Source organism: Fonsecaea multimorphosa (genome assembly GCF_000836435.1).
Source record: "Fonsecaea multimorphosa CBS 102226 unplaced genomic scaffold supercont1.47, whole genome shotgun sequence".
In the NCBI taxonomy this organism is placed as follows: Eukaryota; Fungi; Ascomycota; class Eurotiomycetes; order Chaetothyriales; family Herpotrichiellaceae; genus Fonsecaea; species Fonsecaea multimorphosa.
Genome location: NW_015971681.1, coordinates 78,438 through 97,884, shown reverse-complemented (window position 1 = coordinate 97,884; position 19,447 = coordinate 78,438). Strand labels below are relative to the sequence as shown.

Sequence of the window (19,447 nt, the reverse complement as noted above, 5' to 3'; positions counted from 1 at the left end):
TCGGCACTGACATCATCGAGTTAAACAAGCCACCTCTGCTGTCATTACAACGGTGAGACCCCTTTACTGTGCCCGCATAGCAGTGTAATTCGGTTGTCGCTCCTCGTTATTACCGCTGCTTTACCCTCCGTGTCGTCATTGTTTGCGCCATAGCTTAAGCTTTGGGTTCAGTTTCCCGGTCGCTCTGGCCTCTGGCGCCACTTGTTGCACAGTCTCCAAGTCACTTGGTTCCCTCCCTGCACGTCACAGGCTGTTCAATATAAGCTTGACTCAAGCTCGACTTCATCCCATCCATTTTCTTCCTCCCATCAAGCCTCCAGCAGCGCAATCCATCCACTCCAATCTTTCTCACCACCGCAACACTTGAGACTACACATCCTCAATCTCTGTAAACAAAACACATCTTCACAATGGCAACCCTGCACTGTACGTCCTCATACCCTCCTCCATCCCGCAATGAATGTGCTCTACGTCACCACCTAGGCTCGAAAGACAGAGCTCGTCCCTCAGCCAAATGCCTGTCTGTAGAAGCACGCTGCTAACCTGTTCCCCTCTCCCCTCGCAGACCTCCCACCCGTCAAACCCTCCGCAATTGCCCTGGGCATTGTCTTCAACCAAGCCGCCTCTGCCGCCGTATTGGCCCCTCTATTCGGTGACACCTACCACCGCGCCAAGGCCGCCGACAGCAAGGAAGAATTCTTCAAGTCCAAGGAGACCGCCACTGCCGCCGCCAGCTGGGGCTCGTCCATTGTCGGTTCTGCTGTTCAGACCTACGGTGTCGCTGCTCTCATCAATGCCACCGGTACTCTGTCATACAAGGGCGCTGCATATCTGGGTGGTCTGATCTTCATGGCTTCTTACAGTCCTTCGGTATGTTTATGATTCCAGACCACCACGCAAAAGATTGGGGAACCAAACACTAACAAAACTTCTCTCGTAGCTCGTTTCCCAAGTCGTCGTTGAGAACCGGCCTCTGGACACCGTCGCTGTCGGCGTTTTGACCCGCCTGTTCGAGACTGTCGGTCTGAGCGTGTTCCTCACCTACTGGGGAACCCGGACCAACCCATTTGAGTAAACCCCACCTCCTGTAACATGAATTGGCAAGTGGGCGTGAGGGAGAAGAGAGGCAGTCGTGCGAAGTAGACGAACAACGAATACCATGGAGCAGATCACAGGCACATAGTGGAAAGTCGGACATGCTGAGCCAGAAACGGGAGTTCGGAAATGGAAGGACTGCTGAAGCCCATCAGTGTATCCATAAAAACATCAAATCAATGTTCATTGAAAGAAAGCTTACACTGGTGTCTCTCGGAATGGCAGCATTTATGTTCAGGCTGTCCCCGTCTCGCTTGTTGCGAGATCATCTTCAAGCTATCTTGTTCCCGTGGCCCGCAACGTTTTGTTCAAGCTTTCCTGTTTTCACTCATCACAGTACCAATGTTTGACCCACTCTGTTCGTATTTGTCTGCGTAAACATCATGCTCTGAGCCGCCCTGTTCACGCCTATGAAAGCACCATATTCCAGCCGCCTGTTCTCTCTATCCTGACAACACCAAGTATGTTTTGAGCGTTCCTGTTCTCGCTCGGGGGTATCTGAACTTCGTGGGGTATCACTTTGCGTGTTTCGCTGTCGTGGTGGTCGCGTACTGGGTTTATCCTTGCTGCTGTCAGGCATCTTCGTTGGTCTCCTTGTCCACTGCAGCCTCAAGCGCACCAAGCACATCCATTTCGTCACCTTCACCTCCACCTTCTTCGTGTTCTTTCATCTTGGCCTCCTGCTCAATTACAGGGGCAGAGACAGCGTCAGCGTTGGCACCTAGACCTGGATGATTTGCATCCGCGTCGGCCTCAGCTTCGGGTTTCTCAGGGCTGTCAGCAGGTTCAGTAGCTGCAACGTCTTCTTTCTTCTCGGTGTCTTCTTCCTTCATGTGTTCTTCAGAAGCACCATCTATTTGAGGCAAAGCGGCTTCCTCCACTGGCTTGGGAGTGATTTGCGTGGCCAAGGGGTCCTCGGTAAGAGCGGGATCGATGGTAGGGGTGTTTTCGGAAATTGCGGGATCGATGATAGGTGTGTGCTCAGAAAGTGCAGGATCAATGATCGGAGTGTGATCAGAAAGTGCGGGATCGATGACAGGAGTGTGATCAGAAAGTGCGGGATCGATGACAGGAGTGTGTTCAGTAAGTGTGAGATCGACGACAGTGGTGTTTGCAGTAAGAGCCGGGTCAATGGCAGCGCTTATCTCTCCCTCCTCACTTCCCTCTCCTTCACTCTCTGATCCAGACCCTTCTCCGTCGGCGTCCTGCATAAGTGCATCGCCTTGGATGGCGGGTGTTCCGTTTGCGTTGTCAGCGCCTTCAACGGCTGTTTCGGGTGTGTTTCTCATGGTTACGTCTCCGACGGTGCTTGCGGCAGCGGTGTCTTCAGTAGCCGCAGCAGAAATAGCGGCAGCTGCAGCGGGTTCGGGATTCGGATTCTTAGGCTTCCTCCCAGGTCCACCGAGCTTCTTCTTCTTGCGCCTCGGAGGCATGTTCTTTCGAACAGGCGTAGATGTGCCGTCTGCTTGTGGATTGTGCACACCAGATCCAGATCCTGGGGCAAGGATGGCAGAAGCATTCCCGAGACCGGCACCATCACCAAGGTCAAATCCCGTAGCACCACCACTCATGGCCGCAGCAACAGCGTCTCCAATGGTTCCGAATCCGTTCGTGGCTTTGTATGCTCCCTTGTAGAGACTCTCCATTCCCGGTCGGCGGTCGGCAAGGTACTTGGGTTCTGGCATCTTTTCGGCGACAGCAACAGGCACTCTCTCCCATCTCTTAACTTCAAACACTCGTTCGTTTGAGCCAGAGGTTGCTTTGCGACGTTTTGCATCCGGTGCGAGACCTTCGACGTCCATCAGATCGTCATTGTCTTCGTCGTTCTTGTCTTCTTCATCGTCAACATTCATTGCATCGACGTTTGCAGCAGAGCTGTGCTTGGCTTTGTTCAGCTGTGCTTTTCTCGCTGCCTCGCGCCTCTCAAGTTCGATGCCGGGGATCCAGCTTGAGGTCTTTCGGTCCCAAATCGACAGTTTGGCATTGGGATTGGGAGCGCGTGCACGACGGACCAGTTCCTGTAGACGGGTGATTGGATTAGCGAGGGCCAAATTTACGAAAGTCAGGGCGAGGCATACCTGATTGACTGGTGAGAGCTGCGGCCAGAATGACGGCAGAGGTAGCTCAGCCCAGGTGTTGTTGCTGTCATTGTTCTCGGCCGATTGATTGTTGCCGTCCGCCTGGTCAGCGGAGGCGTCCTGGTTGATGGTGACACTTCTTCGCTCGTAGCGTTGCACAGGCAAGCCCTCGGTCACGTCGAAATCGGCCAGGCCGGCCCGATTTCGCGGCGTTGGGTTGTTGTCTTGGTTCCTCGTCGAGCGAGAAGACCGGAGCTGTCGTTGATTGTCAGCCACCGGCGGCGGCGACGGCGAGGAAGAGGAAGAGGAAGAGAGGGGGGGATAAGAAGAGGGCAAGGCAGAGGAAAAGAGAGGAAGAGGGGCAGGAGCAACGACAGGAGCAGCGACAGGGGCAGCGACAGCCGGCGAAGCAACCACCGCAAGACCCTGCACAGGCACGCCAGAGACAACCACCGCCGAGCTGGGGTCAGAAGATTGACCACCAGTCTGCTCAGGGTGTTTGTCTCTGACGTGCCTGTTCAGAGTCTTGCGGTGGTTGTAGGCCTTGTCACAGAACGCGCACTCAAATTGCATGGTGGGCATTGGTGAGGTGGTTGGAAATGACGGTGGTTGAGGCAGAGAGATATAAAGGGGACAGAGACAGGATGCGATGGTGAATGGTGGGGGTCCGGCAGTAAAAGTCATGTGGTAGATTCGTGCCAGAGTGCGTCTTGTTCTCATCTCATCTCATGAACGGAAACCAAAGGAGACAACAACTTACCGGCGCCATGATGCCGCGGAGACACGTCTTCTTCACAAATTAAACACTCGGACGGACGGCGACCTTGTCTCTATTGTCAGGTAAGTATGTGCGAGATGACATCCAAGTGTGCGCAAGTGGGCAAAGACTCACCTTCAAAAGAGATGTGGTTGTGGTGAAAGATCAGGAAGAAGGCTGAGAGGTGCATGAAGTTGTTGATAAAAGAGGACATTGCCAAGGGGCTCACAGAGACGCTAGAGAGCTGTTAGGATTATAGCGGCGGGATCATCCGGAGCTACGAAGTCGGAAAAACTATATCGCCGGTGATTGGGAAGGTATAGCGAGCTTCTGGGAAGGTGGAGCGAGCAGGAGTTGGATCAAGAACGGGAGAGGGGCCCAGGAATGCGTGAAGGCATGGCGTCTACGACGAGATGAGAAGCACGATACCAAAGAGCAAGTCAAGAGGAGAAACAATTCATGAGTGCAGAGATTGGTATGTTCATTGGTATCACACGGGACGATCAATCCCTGGCAGAGGAGACCATCCATCTAAAAGCACAGTTCGGAGTACATGGAACCAACAGGAAGAGACAGGATCAGGCAATTATCAGTCCCATCTGCAAGACGTTAGCATCATGAAAGAAGGGAATTCCAGCAAACAAAGACACATACCCTGTATCTTTCTGTCTCACGATTCCACCATGGTCGCCAATTTCTTTGCCCTGGATGCGCAAGTAAGAAAGAGACCACGAGGGATAAGAGAGAATGGGGTGCATACCGTCTTTCCGCCTTCTACCACGAGTCTGTCCAGCTGGTAGAATTGTGATACTACCGTCTGCCTCTATTGAAGAAGTCAGTTTTTTCTCTCTCTCATGAATCACAGATTGCCTAAATTGTTCCCGGGTCGCAGAACAGGATTTCCCGGAGATATTCATACTCATATCCACGAGAAGAATGCCTTCAATCCCTCGAAAGCCCCCAAGGAGGTATCATTCTCCGGAAAATAGAAAAAGAAGGGACTCACCTTCAGCATCTGCAACTCCTTCAATCCTTTCTGCATAAACTCCTGTATCCGTCTTGGATCCCTCTCGTGCTGGTGCTCGTGGAACGCATCCCTCGTTCTCCTCCTCGCGTACATTCTGAAATTGTAGTTTGCGAACTTGTTCCCCTCGCGTAGCAGCGACCGGTACAGCGACCGGACACTGAACGCTGAGGTATCGGCTGCGGTGGCCAGGGCGGAGGAGGCCATGTGTACGATCGGGACCGGAGTGAGGAGGGACGGGCCAAGGGTGCGCAAAGGTGGAAATGGTCGATCGAGACTGGCTCTGAAAAAGCCCAGCTCCTGATCTTTCTAAAGAGCGTGGCGCGGAAGCAGGAGGATTCGACGGCTTCAGAGCAGGTCAGAATTTTTGGGCGGCGTTGCGCTCTTGGTGCGGCGAATCGCTTTGGCAATAGCTGTCAGAAGAGCTTTTGCTGTGCGAACCAGATCTGCAAGAGGGTTCTGCAGAGTCTTCAATACCAAAAGTGATTGCACAAGGAACAATGGCTATGGACAGAGGAGGGTAGACTTGTAGGATATTCTGATAATTCAAGTTGCTTAAATCCATACCCTGCGCGTCCCGCGCAGATTGCGTCAATGCTCGGCCTGGCATCTCCGAAAGGACCGAGATCTCGTTCTGCGAGGCTACCTAGGTGCTGTTCCACCAACATTCCAACACGCTACAAGCCCACTGCAATGTCAAAAGACAGTCAGTCTTGAGGAGACAAGCCATAACGAAAGACAGAAGAACAATGCCGTCCCATCTGCCCTCTCCTCCCTCCTCACGTTCAACCTCCCCTGACGGCAGCTCCAGCAGTCAACCCCAGCTTGTCCAAGCAGAGCAAGTTGAACCACAACACCAGTCCAAGGACGAAGAATCCTCCGGGGCCAACCTCCTCTCAGACCGCCTAGATGCGCTTCTCGTATCCTATCTGACCATTCTGGACACCTACACTAACCTTCGCGCCCAGCTTTCCAGGGACCTCTCGGGGGGATTCTTTGCGCTGGCACAAGCAAATCGGAATGCGAATTCCACCTTGGGCGTGGGGAGAAGGTATGGTGAGGAAGGATTTGACGAGAGGATGAAGGCTGCGAAGGTGGTGAAGATCCAAGAGACGGGGAACACAAGGCTGCCTGAGAGCTACAACGAAAAGGAACAAGAGGAAGTGGAAGAACATGCTCCTGTACAGAAGAACGGCTGCGAAACGGGGAATGGCAAGTCTGGAGATGAACGCACGGCAGCGCAAGGGAACAAAGAGGATATGGAAAAGCCCACAGGTGATTCAGAGGAGTATATCCAGCAGTCAGCGACTGCTCCCTACTGCTTTTCGGTCTCATCATTGGCGTCAAACTTGACCAAGGACCCCCTCAAATGGTATGGCATCCTCATCCCAACGGCTCTACGCACATGTCAAAGCCACTTCGCCACAACCATATCCTCGACCATCCCTGAAATTCTAAACACCACATCTGCAATGCGAGGTTTGGAAGAGGAGATATGGGCTGTCCGACGCCAGTTGGGTATTGTTGACAATTACGAGACTGCCAATATCGACGAGCTTGAAAAGAAGGATGGCGACAACATTGAAAGCAACACAACAGTATCCAGGACGGCGGGAGATCGAGATTCGGAGAGTCTTCTGTCGAATCCCACAATACCGTCTCCAAAATCCCAAATACCACAGGCGAAGAAATCGTCTTCATTATTGTCCACCTCTCCGCCCATGGCAAACCTGCGAACTGGATCCAGAGTTCTAAAGCTTGATTGACCATATCTCATTTACGCTGGTGGTATGACGCCAAACAAAGCTTCTGAGAACACCTTTTCACCATGTTTGGCGGAATTGGTGTAAAAGATCCGTCGTTAAATTCTACAAAGGCTTTCCTGCTCCTATCCCACCGAGGTACCAGGGACGAACAACTGGCGGTGGGATTGAATGGCAGTACATTCCGATAATAGCACTACGGGTTAGTATACCAACTCGATCCGAATATCTTGCCCTGGTAACCATCAACCAGCGCGGTTCGCAGCTTCACCATGTCAGTAATAAGGGATAGCGTCACTTAAGTCCTCGTTTTCCATCGAGACATCCTCTTCCAAATTGGTTGGTCCCTCTGCCACTCTCGAGACGTCTTCAAGATCGTCCTGGGTCAGCAGCATCTGGTTCTCCTTGTTGGCGCCATCGTCCTGAGACTCAACCTCAGCCCGTTCGGATCTCACGTCGTCCTTTTTGATCGGCGACGAAACCACATGCCTCGCTGCGGGACTCCTCATCACCTCTTCTAAATCTGCGTCCCAGTAGCTAGGCCGTCTTTTTTTCCTGCTCACAGGAGGTCCCGCCCCTTTTCGCCAGATCATGACATTAGGGCTCAGCTCCTTCATGCCCCTTCCGGTGTCAGAGCTGGCGCTTGGGGCCGGAGTACCGAACAGGCTCATGCGGACTGCTGCCCGGGTCTCTTCGTCAACTTCAATGACCTCTTCTCCTTCTTCCAGTTTCAACTTTGGGTCAATTGATTCCGTTGCTGCTTCTTCAGGTTCGAGAATCTCCCTCCTGGGTGTCTCTGTCTCTCTCGACCTCTTCTTCGGTTGTGAACGTAGTGCAGACTCCACCGAGGATCTTGGTGGGCTACTCCTGAACTGCATATTGTCCGGCAAATGTGACCATCCACGCTGCATGCGACGCTGAGGAGGCCTCGACGAATATGGAGGATCACCATAGTGCTTAGCGACTCCACGAGCTCTGGCAAGAGCAATGATGCCATTCTTTCTGAATCTGCTGGGTGGCTTTGCCAGCGGTGTGAGAGTGTCTGTTCTATACGAGTCTCGAATTCTAGAATCAGGAGCAGGATCTTGTCCAACGACTTTTGCGGCTGCTGTTGAGAAAGAGTACATTGCTGGACCGGGCCTTGGTGATGGGTGAGGGCTCTCCTTGGCATAATACCAACCAGGTTGGAAATGCTCCGAGGCCGTGGTAAGATATGTCCGGTTAATGTGCTCATGATGAGATCGAGACTGGGAGGATTCTGCGGGAGGATTCCATGCATTGTGACCTATTCCTCCAGGGGACTTTGCAGGCGATCTGGCTCTCAGTAAAGGCATTGGACTGCCTGTCGCGCTGGCGCGACTGAAAGGGACAGGCGGGCAAGCAAAGCCTTGACGAAGCCCATATTGTCGTCCTTGGCTTCCTTGGGCATTTGAAGCTGAAGGGACACCTTGATGTCCTGGTACATTGGGTGTCAGCGATCTGAAATGAGCGGTGGGATCAGGGCATAGCACGGTCGGTCCGCGTGCATGCAAAAGAGGATCCGGACATGGTTTGATATCGGCATGCTGTGATTCCCCGGAAGAAGATGCACAGCGACCACTGCCGTTGTGGGTCGGAGGTTTTGGGAAGAGGTCGCTGAACATTCTACGCTTCAGCTTCGCGGAGTCAGCCGCAGCTTTCACGGTGGGAGAAAGGACAAATCCCTCCCCTGCACTGGATGACGAATCCCTGTACGGCCCTTCTATTTCTGCCGACTTCCGTTGGAGGTGAGTGATAATGGGCGACTCTTCTGCAGAATCGATATCCAAGTCATAGTCAGCACTGACACGAAGCTCGGTTAATGGTCGCTCCAAGTCAGTGGTGGAAAGATGTCCTGGGGGAGACGAGTTGTCATGTTTTTCGGTTGAGCTTCTCGACCCCCTTTTCGCCAGAGATGAGGACAGGTTGGGCGTATCCTTCAGATGTGGCGCGAAGCCTTTTTCATCAACGGGCGAAGTGAATCCGCTGCTAGGCGGCTCAACAGCCAAGACCTTGCAGTCCATCTCAACTGAGAGCAAGTCTGGAAGTTGCGGAGATCCCTCAGGAAAAGGTTCCCTTACGTCCATATCGAATTCAGCAATGGACCTTGGAGCTCTGGAGTACCTCCAATCCTTGCATTCATTTTGCGAAGCTTCACTTTCAGGGTCTTGGGAAAGATCGGGATCAGCAACGCAGGCGTGCTCAGTTCCAGGACTCGGAGGCAATCTGGAACCAACGGAGCCTACTGGAGAGGCAGCGAACCGGACGTCAAGACGGAATGAAGCTTTTGCGCTTTGAAAGAGCTTTTGCATTTGTGCAACGTGACCCGGCATGACGATCGATCTGGTCAAGCCCGCGTGGAGTCGTTTACGGCTGGTGTTGGGCGTGTTGAGCGGTACTGTGTCTGGCTGGGGCTTTGGGTATTCGCTACGGTCTGCGCTATTTCCTTCTGGAGTCTTCGCAGAGAGGGAAGGGTGTAACACTTTGGAAGAGAATAAAGAGGACCGCCGCCGAGGAGGTTCAATGGGTGCTGCAGAGGCGCACACTGATTAGTACAGCGGAAGATGCAGGCTCTGGAGGCAGGGATGTTTCTCACGCTTTGGAGTCCCTGGAGGATAACCAGAATGTCTTGACCTGCTGGAAGAGTCGTTGGACGGCAAGGAGCCAGGTGAATGATCCATACCGGAGAAGCTGTTCACAGGGAAGAGATGCAGTATCAGTCAAACTCGATTCGAGCTCAAAAAGAAGTACCCAAAGACAAGGAGCGGACATCTGCAGCCGAGGGCAGACAACGAAGGAGGGAAGAGGTAGGAGTGAGGTTCGGGGACGAGGCACACGGAGATGTCGACAGGTTGTGCCATGTCACCTGTTTGAAGGGAAGGTCCAATCCTGCAAAAGCTGGCAGCCGCCCTGTCGTTGCCATCTTGAACCAGCACACATGCTTGATTGACAGGAAGAACAGTTACAGTAGACATGAGGCGCAAGGTGAAAGGGTGAATGACGTGCCGGTGAGTTGGGGAAGCCGAGTTACTGGATGATGCACACCACCAACAGCGACAGCGTCAATTGCGGCTTCGCGGGGACATAGCAATCCATCCAACTTGAGAATGAGACTGCCGAGTCGAGCAGCAGTCCAGGCGAAGCGCAAAAAAGGTGTCTGTAGCACAGACTAACACGAGGCAGCACAAGCTGGGTCGATATCAGGCACATCACAGCATCTCTGCAACACACCGCCGCTACGGCTATATCCTTAGGTATGGTCGCTGGAACCTGTGGTTAGCCTCATTAGCCGACATGGGAGCCGTCTTCCGCACTTTGTCGTTGTACAAGAACAACCGATCAGGTGCTGAAGGTGCCGGCTGGATACATAGCGAACTCGAAGACGCCCTCAAACTTGAGCTCATGGCGCATGCAATTAGTAGTAACTACGGTGCGAAGGGCTAGCTTGGCTCAGTCGTCTTTTGTAGAAGTCAGAACAGACCTTGTCGCAATATGCGGGCGCTTGCCGTGGAGTGATGGATGAGCACTACTTTCACGAACAAGCAGCACCCCAGAAATATACCGGCATATAAGACGAGCAAGACGAACTGCTCAGGATAGATCCTTGACCGGCGGCAGGGGGGTCGATATGAGATCATCGCAATAGAGATTGACTTGATCTTGATCAAGTGGAGGTGGTGGAGGAGGTGCGATGGCGCCAGAACGGAGACAGGGTTATTCTAGAGCAAGAAGAGGAGAAAAGGATCCAATCTACGTCTTGTTGGGCGATTGTTATTGATCCATATGGAGTGTGTCGAAAATAGAGCACAATCACATCATGGGCGTGTGGACATTAATTACGGGATCGTAGCCTCTCGTATCTCATGTCCACAATGCACCGACACGCCACGCACGGCACTAGAAACAAGCCAAAGTCAATTGACCACGCGTCCGACTCGCCAACTCGAGGCTTGTCCAGACTCGAGGCTCTGATTTTGCATTGTGGGAGTAGTGCGGACAATGAACATACTACTTGTACGTCGTAGGCACCGCACAGATATGTCTCCCTGAACAAAGCCCCTTAAGGTTCCTCGAGACCTGCCGGTCAACCAGGCCCATCAGGCCCATCGGAGGCCGTCATCTGGTCTGACCACTGACCATTCTGGGGTAGTGGACTACGAGCAGGTCAGTGTCCGGGGGCAGCCTTGCCAGCATCAAAATTGTCACTGACTCACGGGCAGTTCGGCACCCTGTCAGATAATGAATTTTCGGATGTGTTCCATGATTCGTCGCTGCGACAGCCGGGATCACACCAAGGATTCTGAAATTGTTCCCATACACTTGCTTCCTCGCACTGCGTCTTGCCAGAAATCAGCACAGGAGGCACCGGGGAAGGCACCTCGCATGGACGGCAGGCTGGTGTTTCAGAGCCGCGCCCTGGTCCCTGGCTGTGCCTGGCTGTCCCTGGCTAGGCGAGTTTGGGCGGTGGAGCAACGGGCGACAACGGCTAAAGAGTCTGCAGGCGAACGTGTTTAATTCACGCCCACGAGGATCATTAGGCCAATAAGCCGCCTGTGCCTGGGGAGGCTAGGCCCCCATCTAGAATAGCCCTGACCACCCTGCAGCCCCCACTCCACGCCCTGGTGGCAGTGGTGGCCCTTGGCTGGCCCTCTCCCGGCTGCGAGATACCGAGGCCTCATCCCATTCGCAGCCCGTTAGCCAGGTACCGCCTGCCATCAGCCTGCGTCGCATGCATCTCAAGCCATCACTCCATCCACCTGCAAACCTCCTGACACAGCTTCTCTCTCACTTGTTGTATCACCTTCTTCCCACACATTTCGTTTCCGTTCATTCGCTCGCCGTCCTGTGGTCGTGCTTTTCCGCTCCTTCTCAATCTCGTCCTTGTCCTCTCTCAGGTTCCTCTGTGCTTGTTCAGCCTGATTCGGTCAATGTCTGTCGACTCTTCTTGTTAGATACCCAGACTGCTATTTTTTCTATTGCAGTGCAATCCTTCCAAGTCACTCCTTTACACAATCGCTTCACGCTCGTTCATCCGTTCGCCTTCGTTCATACCGCACCCGATTTCTCTTCGTTCGACCCTTTTGCGGACCGGTGCCTGCAACTTCTTTGTGTTTGATATTCCCACCAACCGACCTCTTTTGCAACTAGGTTTGCGACCTCTGCACCTGGTCTGCGCCTCTTCAGTCAATTCTTATTCTAAGTCAGCGAGATCTGGCGCGCTCGTATCACCCATTGAACCCCGCACGCTTACGGTTTCTGAAAGAAGGGTGCGCAGAAGCGCAGGAGCGTGGTCGAGTATTGGCAAAGGCGACAACACGAGGTACGCCCAGTCCACCCACGCCAAATGCATTTCTTGAAGGATTTGAAAGAGGTCGTTTTATGGCAAGAGTCTTCTCAGAGACGACCAGTGAAAATGGCAGTTGTTGTCGGACAAGCTGACATAGAAGCATTAGTCTTCAGCCCTCCTCTTCCAGAACACGAGTCATTGCCGTCTCGTTGCTTGCGGCCTTACTGTCAACTTCTCTTATCCCCTCACACGCATGTCGGGAACATGCTTGCACACATCTGAAGCCTGGTACAGCTCCTACTCCTGCTGAGACGCAGTAACGGAGTCCGCCACACGCTTGAACACGCGAAAATCGCCATCGAAGTCTCGAATTCCTAGCCATACTTACGATGGATCCTTCTCAACCCCAACCACCACAACCCAGTCATGAAGCCCGCTTTCACTACTCAAAACCTAACTATGCTCAGCCTTCGCAATACCAACAATTTCCCCCACATCCATCAGTGAGAGTACCTCCAAATGTCAAGCTGAGTGCCCGTCAAGTTCCTGCCGGCGTTGGTGTTGCGCCGCCTCCGATCAGATATGACAGTCCTTCTCGCCAGCAGCAGCAGAGACCAACAGGGAACGGGATGTTGGTCCAAAATTTCAGATTTCCCGTCGCCCCACCCATACCTCCATCTTCCTCGGGAAGAATCAGACAGGAACCATCCCAGTCGCCAGGTCGCAAGTACAATATGCATCAATCCTACGTGTCATCAGTAGCGGATGAATACCCCACCCCCGGAACAACCCCCGGATCGAGATCAAGAGGCTTTCCAACTCCAACGTCGAAACGATACTCCGGGTCTGTTTATGCTGAAAGTGAAGCTCTCGGGCCGGAAGAGCGGTTTGATCAATACGCCCTTGATCCGGAGGCAGACCGACCAGGCTCGGCCGATCCAATGCCACAAATTGTGCGGCAAGCCAGCCTCGGGAAACGAGCAAAACCTGCCCTTACTACTATCAAGAATCGAGACAGCCAGATCGAGCAGAATATCCCAGAAGAATTTCCAGCTCCTCCCACTCATATGAAAAAGCAAGCAACCATGGATGCCCTCAGTGCAGCAGTGGCTGCAGGTATGAGTAGCCAGTATATTGGGTCTCGTACAGGTACCCCTGTCTCGCGAAGTTACACTCCTGTTAGGATGCCATTTGACACGTCTCCTCCGTCCTCTCCCTCTGCCGATAGAGAGTATCTGCAGACCCCAAAATCTCCAAACACAATTGCCTCTGGAATGATGCTTGCTCAGACACCGGCATCCGGACATTCTCAGAAATCCACGAATAATCTGCTTGGCTTGGGTATCGAGCAGCCTGCCATGAGTGACAAAATCCCCGCCAGTCGACGGCCGCCCAGATTGGATATGGATGCAGTCAGGGAAGCCGAAAGTCGTGGCAGCACGACCAGCCTGGCAGACCTGATCAGACGAGCAACAAAGCTTGCCGCCAATCTCGACAGAGGCAAGACAGCAAGCCGCCTAGGCATGTTGGACATGTGGGGCAATGGCGAAAAGATGGGAGCGACAAATCGCCATTCTACCATGTCCGATATGCTATCGGCTTTTCCTGCCCCAGCTATAGGTGGTACTCCGACAAAACGAGATACTGCCTGGCCGCTCGGGGAAAAGGCTGACGGCTACGCCTCAACCACAGATCTGTCCAAAAGCCACCACAGAAAACAACGGCGGAAATGTTGCGGCCTGTCATTACCGATCTTTATTCTCGTCCTTGTTGTCATCATCATTCTCATCGCCGCGGCTGTATTAATACCTATATTCCTAATTCTTGTACCAAAGCAACACAATTCTACCGACCTCAGTGACTGTGCTGCCAGTCATCCTTGTCGAAATGGAGGTACAAGCATCGTGAGTAACGACGCTTGTGTCTGTGTCTGCTCCAACGGCTTTACGGGAAGCCAGTGTGAAACGTCTGGAAACACAGCCGATTGTATGACCATTACGTTGAACGATGGCGACAACGAGTACAAAAATGCAACAATGGGTCTGTCAATCCTGCCATCCCTTTCGGATGCACAGACGCGGTTCGACATCGCTCTCAATATCTCGACGATATTATCTCTTTTCTCATTCAACAATCTGTCGTGTACAGGTGAAAATTCTCTAGTTGACTTCAACTCTAGCGTCTCAAACCTGGGAACGAGGAGGACGAGACGGTTCATTATGTTACCTGGCTTTGAGCCAAGCCCACCTAAGATCATCAAGTCTCATCTACCTCAAATCACCGCGCGTGCAGAAGCAGAGTGCTCAGAGCCGACCCTCGAAAGGAGACAAGATGGTGGAGACGCAGGGACTTCAACCTCGAATGGGATTGTTTTCCAGGCGAGCTCGCCAACCATAGGGCCTGTCAGTCCAACAGGATCTGTGGTAACTGGTGCTTCGACTGTTACAAGCGTGACTGCGACGACGGCCGCTGGCTCCGCCACCACAACAGCGTCACAATCCCCATCTGCTACTACAAGTGGCGTCTCTGGGCCTTCTGCATCAGCCATCAGCAGCGAAGAGCTCGACTTTGCTAAAGTCGTCGTTCTCTTCGTGCTGCAACAATCTCAAACCATGACTGGGGCTGTCAACGCCCAACAGCGCATAGACTCGTTCTTTGCTCAACAGATAAAAGGCAACGCCACGACTGACAAGGTGGACGTCGGATCTGAGAGCTTAGTGCTTACCGCGGATTTTGACAAGTTCACTATCACCGAAGGGGACGGACAGGTTGTGGGTGGGCAGGAAGGTTCGGGATCGCGATGAAGGGAAAAAAGGGAAGTACACATGGAGGCATTCCACACATATCGTGGCTTGCAAAGTTGGGATGTCATAGGTGGCATCTCATTACTGTTTGAAGATGAACATGGATTTTACCTGGCGCTATCTGAGGCTGGATATCAATGCATTGGGAAATGTCATTGGGCTGGGGATGTGCCAACGGTTATTGGAAACAACAGAGGACATCAAATGACTCGGGTTATCTTGGCTACGTACAGCCAGGGAGGTGTTTTGTGCCCTACTATTCGCCTTTGGAGCTCTTGTATGATATTCTGAATGCTGGGAGACAAAATACTGGCGGTGTTTGAGCCATTGTTTACTTTGAAACAGCTGCGGAATCGCACAGCCATGTTGCTTGGGTAGCTTTATGAAATCGTGTAACAAACAGGACAATGCTCGTTTCTCGTGCTCTCGTAGCCGCACTGGCACAAGCGGCAGATATAGTACTCCAAAGATGGAATGTTTCTTCCAATCCACCTTCTCACGCCATGCACCGCCTTGAAACGAGATGACAGGGTTCCTTTCACAATGCTCGCTGAAGCGCTCACCAATACAGTGTATTCTTCGACACTATGCATCCATCTTTGATTATCGCCAACACTACCCCATGATCCGGGCCATCTAGTCCTGCAACAGCTGGTCGATTTCTTCCTTTGACAAGCCCAACAAGTAGGCCAAGTCCAGCATACTCTCGCCAATGTTCAATCGCGCGGGCGCCTCCATCTGGACCTTGGATTTGGCTCTCCATGCGACACCGAGACCGGCCGTCTTGAGCATGGGGATATCGTTCGCGCCGTCTCCTACCGCCATTGTCTGCACAAGTGGAATCCCCTTGTTGCTGGCTAAGCTTATCAACAGGTTCCGTTTGTGTTGAGAATCCACGATTGGATACGAAGACTCGAGTTCCCCGGTCAATGTACTCGAATCTGGGTCCACGGCAAGGTGATTCGCGAACGCGTGGTCGAGCCCCAGTTCACCAGCAAGCCAGTTTGCAAGAGGCTGGAATCCACCACTGAAGACGGCAAGTGTGAAGCCGAGCCGTTTCAGGCATTTGCATAACTCTTTCGCGCCCGGAGTGATGACAATTTTCGGTTTTAGCTGTTCAAACACGTCACCTGGCACACCCTTCAGCAGTGCCACTCTTGCTTTGAGGGAGGCCGCAAAGTCGAGTTCTCCGTTCATAGCGCGCTCGGTGATGGCAGCGACTTCCTTTTTGACCCCGACAAACGCTGCAATCTCGTCAATCACTTCCTGACGGATGAGGGTGGAATCCATGTCAAAGACACACAGACGTTTATGTCGGCGGTAGACATTGGAGGGTTGTATAATGATCTCGCAATTCCATTCTCTTTCGAACTTGTAGATCGATTCGTGCTTGGAGATGAGGGCAGAAGGCAAGTATTCGGGGTTCGGAGGGGGGCTAAACGTAATCTCCATGACTCTTGGCTTGAATGGGTCCGGTGCCAAACATCGGTGGGAAGAAGTCAGCTGCCTCTCATCCGACGTATTGTGCACCAGGAGGCTATCAAGTGTAGAGAGGAAATGCGTCAAGCACAATTGAGATATGTAGGCGCCGTACAGATGATCAAGAGGTTGAGGTTCGGGTGCGGGCGGTTCGAGGGGATACTCTGAAATGCTCGTGGTTGGAGCCGAGCCTTCAGCAATCTCTGGGACTGGAATTGGATCTGTAGGATGGGCAGGAGGCGATTGATCTGGGTGTATATGGGGATGCCGTGGCGCGCTCGAGTTGTAGAAGATGGTTGCGACAAGCCTTGCGGGATCACCAAGCTCAGGAACGCAATTGGTATGGGAGATTGTGTGCACGGTTCCACTCTCTTGAGCAATTATCGGTGAGGGAGGGATCGCACTGATCGATCTTCTCGACGCACTCGAGAGAGAAAGATTGGAAACCGCGCTCCGAGGGACTCGAGGAGGCTGCTCCAGAAGTCCATCAATACTTGCTGAGGGCCCCGTTTGGCGCGATTTGTATTCGAGATGATCATCGAGAAAGGTACTGCCGCTGAGAAAGTCCTTTGCCAAGCTGGGCTTGCGAGAGCGAGAAGGTGATGCCATTTCCAGTACGGTTTGAGAGTCAACCCTCAGAGATGGCAAGGTCGTCGTGCGACGCGGTTGGAGGTTGAAAGCTACTCACTGTCCAGAAGCCGCGCAAGGTCAACGTCGGAGGGCAACAGGGATGATGAGGGGGAAGCGATCGACTGCATGCAAGACGACGTCATAGCATCTCGAGACCAATGCAGGAACAACCCATAGAGGCTGGGATCAGCGTTGAGAGCAAATGGAGAGAGATCGCGGGAATATTTTCAGTCGCAGGTTGCCGAGTCTCCTACCTAGTACCATTCAGCTTGACTGACAGATTGGGCCTAAGCTTCCAGGTTACCTACAGCTTCAAGGATGGAACAGAGAAAATTGTCTCCACGGGTTCGTGCGGCAGAACATGCAAGTGCTGGGTTTCGGGCAGCATTGCAGGGGAGGCAGAAGAATCGCAGGCAAAAGGGGCTTGTCGCAGCCCAATGTCCCGTGACATCGCTTGATAAGCAGTGTTCACGTGAGTCTTGGCGAGTTTGGCCTCTTCGCACACAACTTGAAAGAGAAAAATCTGACCGGGGCTCGGCAGAACCCCGCGCCGGCTCTCGCCCTCGCAGCACCACAGCCGCACAGCGTTCGGTCCAGGCTCAACATGATCTCAACCTTACTCACACTGCGGCTGGTCGTCAATCTACCACAATCTCACGACATAATCCACTATGCCCTCCCTAGATGCCATTTTGCTATTCTCGTATTCTCGTCTCTTGGCTAGATGAGGTGCTCACAGGGAGCTGTCACGCAAGTTGCAACCTCAGACATTACCTGGCGAGACCGCTGCACTCCGATTGCCTAGCCGAGCACGGCGGTATAATAGCAACTGGGGCCCAGCTGAGCCCGGAGACCCTATCCTCTAAATACGCATGTAATCCAGATTTTCTCCGACACCCGACATTCTACGGGTCTCGGAGTGAGAAAGCCAGCAAATGACACAAGACACTCAACGTCGAGAGTGGTCGGTATCCAATGAAGATGAGGAAGGCTCTTTGCCTCCTCGATCACGCCATCGACCCAGGCAGTGAGGCAGTTGAGGGAAGAATGACCTCTTCACTGATTTTGCAAATTTTGGCTGCGGATGGCGAGGCTCTCAACCTCCTAGTTCGCTCCACCGCTGAATTGCGTGCTCAACGATGATATCGCAGGCCGTTGATTTGTAAAAAGGTAGGCTTCCAGCACTTTCATCATGCCCCTGTGTTGCCGTCACTCGGATCTCTTTTCAATGGGTTTCCTCTCGAGCTTCTCTTTCTCCCTCGCCCGAGTCTCTTCCCTATTCAATCCCTTCGGCCCCAGTGAGCTCGACATGTCTTCAGGAGCAGAGACCCCGTGTGGCAGTGGCCGCAGCAGCCCCTCATTAGGGGGGGCCGACTCTGGCTACTCCTCCGGTACCAACAGTGAAAGTGAATTGTCCGAGGTGTACTTCACCAAACAACATCTTCGGTTTCTCAATCGCCAGCTTCAGTTCCTTGAGCCTCAAGAGATCCTGAGATGGGCCATCACCACCCTTCCCAACCTCTACCAGACCACGGCCTTCGGCCTGACAGGACTCGTCCAGCTGGACATGCTGTCCAAGCTCAAGGTCCCTCGGCCGCAGATGGTAGATCTCATCTTCCTTGACACGCTCCATCACTTCCCGGAGACCTTGGAGTTGGTGGACAAGGTTCGAGAAAGATATCCTCTGGTCAACATTCATGTGTTCAAGCCAGCCGAAGTCGAGACCGCAGAAGAGTTCAAGAACAAGTATGGCGACAAGCTATGGGAGACGGATGACAACAGATATGACTACCTGGTCAAGGTTGAGCCTGCGCAACGGGCTTACCGTGAGCTGCAAGCATATGCTGTTCTCACTGGCCGTAGAAGGAGCCAAGGTGGAGCGAGAGGATCGCTCGACATCATTGAGGTCGACGAGGCTGGTCTGCTCAAGATCAATCCCATGGCCAACTGGAGCTTCGCCCAGATCCAGCAGTACATCAAGGACAACGACGTGCCATACAACGCCCTGCTGGACCGAGGTTACAAGAGTGTCGGCGACTGGCACTCGACCCAACCAGTCAAGGAAGGGGAGGACGAACGTGCGGGTCGATGGAAGGGTCAACAGAAAACGGAGTGCGGCATTCACAACCCTCGCTCCAAATATGCACAGTTCTTGATGGAACAGGAGAAAAAGAGAGAGCGCGAGGCTCTAGAACAAGCTCTCCAGAAGGTCAGCCTCGAGGAGCAATCATGAGACGGGGTTAGAAAGTGCCCTTCGTGTTTTGGCATCATAGCGTCGGCGTATCGGGACTTCGGCCATCGGTGGTGGCTTGATGCATTTTCTGGATGGGTTTCACACAGTAGAGACATGAGCGACACGATATCAGCACTTGCATGCAGCATCAAGGGGGTGGTGGATGATTGGCGATGGTTATCGATGCACGGGAAAGACGGTGGTGGCCGCCTCGAGCATTACAAAGGTTCAAAAAAGGGACATAGAGCTTCTTGGCAGCAGCAGCGTCCTTACTATCTG

The 19,447-nt window shown here is 53.1% G+C and overlaps 8 protein-coding genes across 8 annotated transcripts; 4 read left to right on the top strand and 4 right to left on the bottom strand.

Moving 5' to 3' along the window:
• Nucleotides 1-410: 410 nt before the first annotated feature.
• Z520_12094 (uncharacterized protein) lies at nt 411-1,075 on the top strand (the record flags this gene model as incomplete). Its single annotated transcript, XM_016782581.1, has 3 exons — nt 411-426; nt 566-870; nt 941-1,075. The coding sequence occupies 3 exons, from the start codon at nt 411-413 to the stop codon at nt 1,073-1,075; spliced, it is 456 nt and encodes a 151-aa protein (XP_016626336.1).
• Nucleotides 1,076-1,667: 592 nt separating this feature from the next.
• Nucleotides 1,668-3,746, bottom strand: Z520_12093 (uncharacterized protein; the record flags this gene model as incomplete). The annotated part of the gene is made up of 2 exons (XM_016782580.1): nt 1,668-3,113; nt 3,174-3,746. 2 exons carry the CDS (start codon nt 3,744-3,746, stop codon nt 1,668-1,670), a joined length of 2,019 nt encoding a protein of 672 aa, XP_016626335.1.
• Nucleotides 3,747-4,600: 854 nt separating this feature from the next.
• Z520_12092 (uncharacterized protein) lies at nt 4,601-5,161 on the bottom strand (the record flags this gene model as incomplete). The annotated part of the gene is made up of 2 exons (XM_016782579.1): nt 4,601-4,753; nt 4,937-5,161. The coding sequence occupies 2 exons, from the start codon at nt 5,159-5,161 to the stop codon at nt 4,601-4,603; spliced, it is 378 nt and encodes a 125-aa protein (XP_016626334.1).
• Nucleotides 5,162-5,703: 542 nt separating this feature from the next.
• Z520_12091 (uncharacterized protein) lies at nt 5,704-6,720 on the top strand (the record flags this gene model as incomplete). The annotated part of the gene is made up of 1 exon (XM_016782578.1): nt 5,704-6,720. One exon carries the CDS (start codon nt 5,704-5,706, stop codon nt 6,718-6,720), a length of 1,017 nt encoding a protein of 338 aa, XP_016626333.1.
• Nucleotides 6,721-6,992: 272 nt separating this feature from the next.
• Z520_12090 (uncharacterized protein) lies at nt 6,993-9,068 on the bottom strand (the record flags this gene model as incomplete). The annotated part of the gene is made up of 1 exon (XM_016782577.1): nt 6,993-9,068. The coding sequence occupies one exon, from the start codon at nt 9,066-9,068 to the stop codon at nt 6,993-6,995; it is 2,076 nt and encodes a 691-aa protein (XP_016626332.1).
• Nucleotides 9,069-12,411: 3,343 nt separating this feature from the next.
• Z520_12089 (uncharacterized protein) lies at nt 12,412-14,826 on the top strand (the record flags this gene model as incomplete). Its single annotated transcript, XM_016782576.1, has 1 exon — nt 12,412-14,826. One exon carries the CDS (start codon nt 12,412-12,414, stop codon nt 14,824-14,826), a length of 2,415 nt encoding a protein of 804 aa, XP_016626331.1.
• Nucleotides 14,827-15,462: 636 nt separating this feature from the next.
• Nucleotides 15,463-16,914, bottom strand: Z520_12088 (uncharacterized protein; the record flags this gene model as incomplete). Its single annotated transcript, XM_016782575.1, has 1 exon — nt 15,463-16,914. The coding sequence occupies one exon, from the start codon at nt 16,912-16,914 to the stop codon at nt 15,463-15,465; it is 1,452 nt and encodes a 483-aa protein (XP_016626330.1).
• A 1,330-nt stretch (nt 16,915-18,244) lies between these two features.
• Z520_12087 (phosphoadenosine phosphosulfate reductase) lies at nt 18,245-19,168 on the top strand (the record flags this gene model as incomplete). The annotated part of the gene is made up of 1 exon (XM_016782574.1): nt 18,245-19,168. One exon carries the CDS (start codon nt 18,245-18,247, stop codon nt 19,166-19,168), a length of 924 nt encoding a protein of 307 aa, XP_016626329.1.
• Between the last annotated feature and the right edge of the window lie 279 nt (nt 19,169-19,447).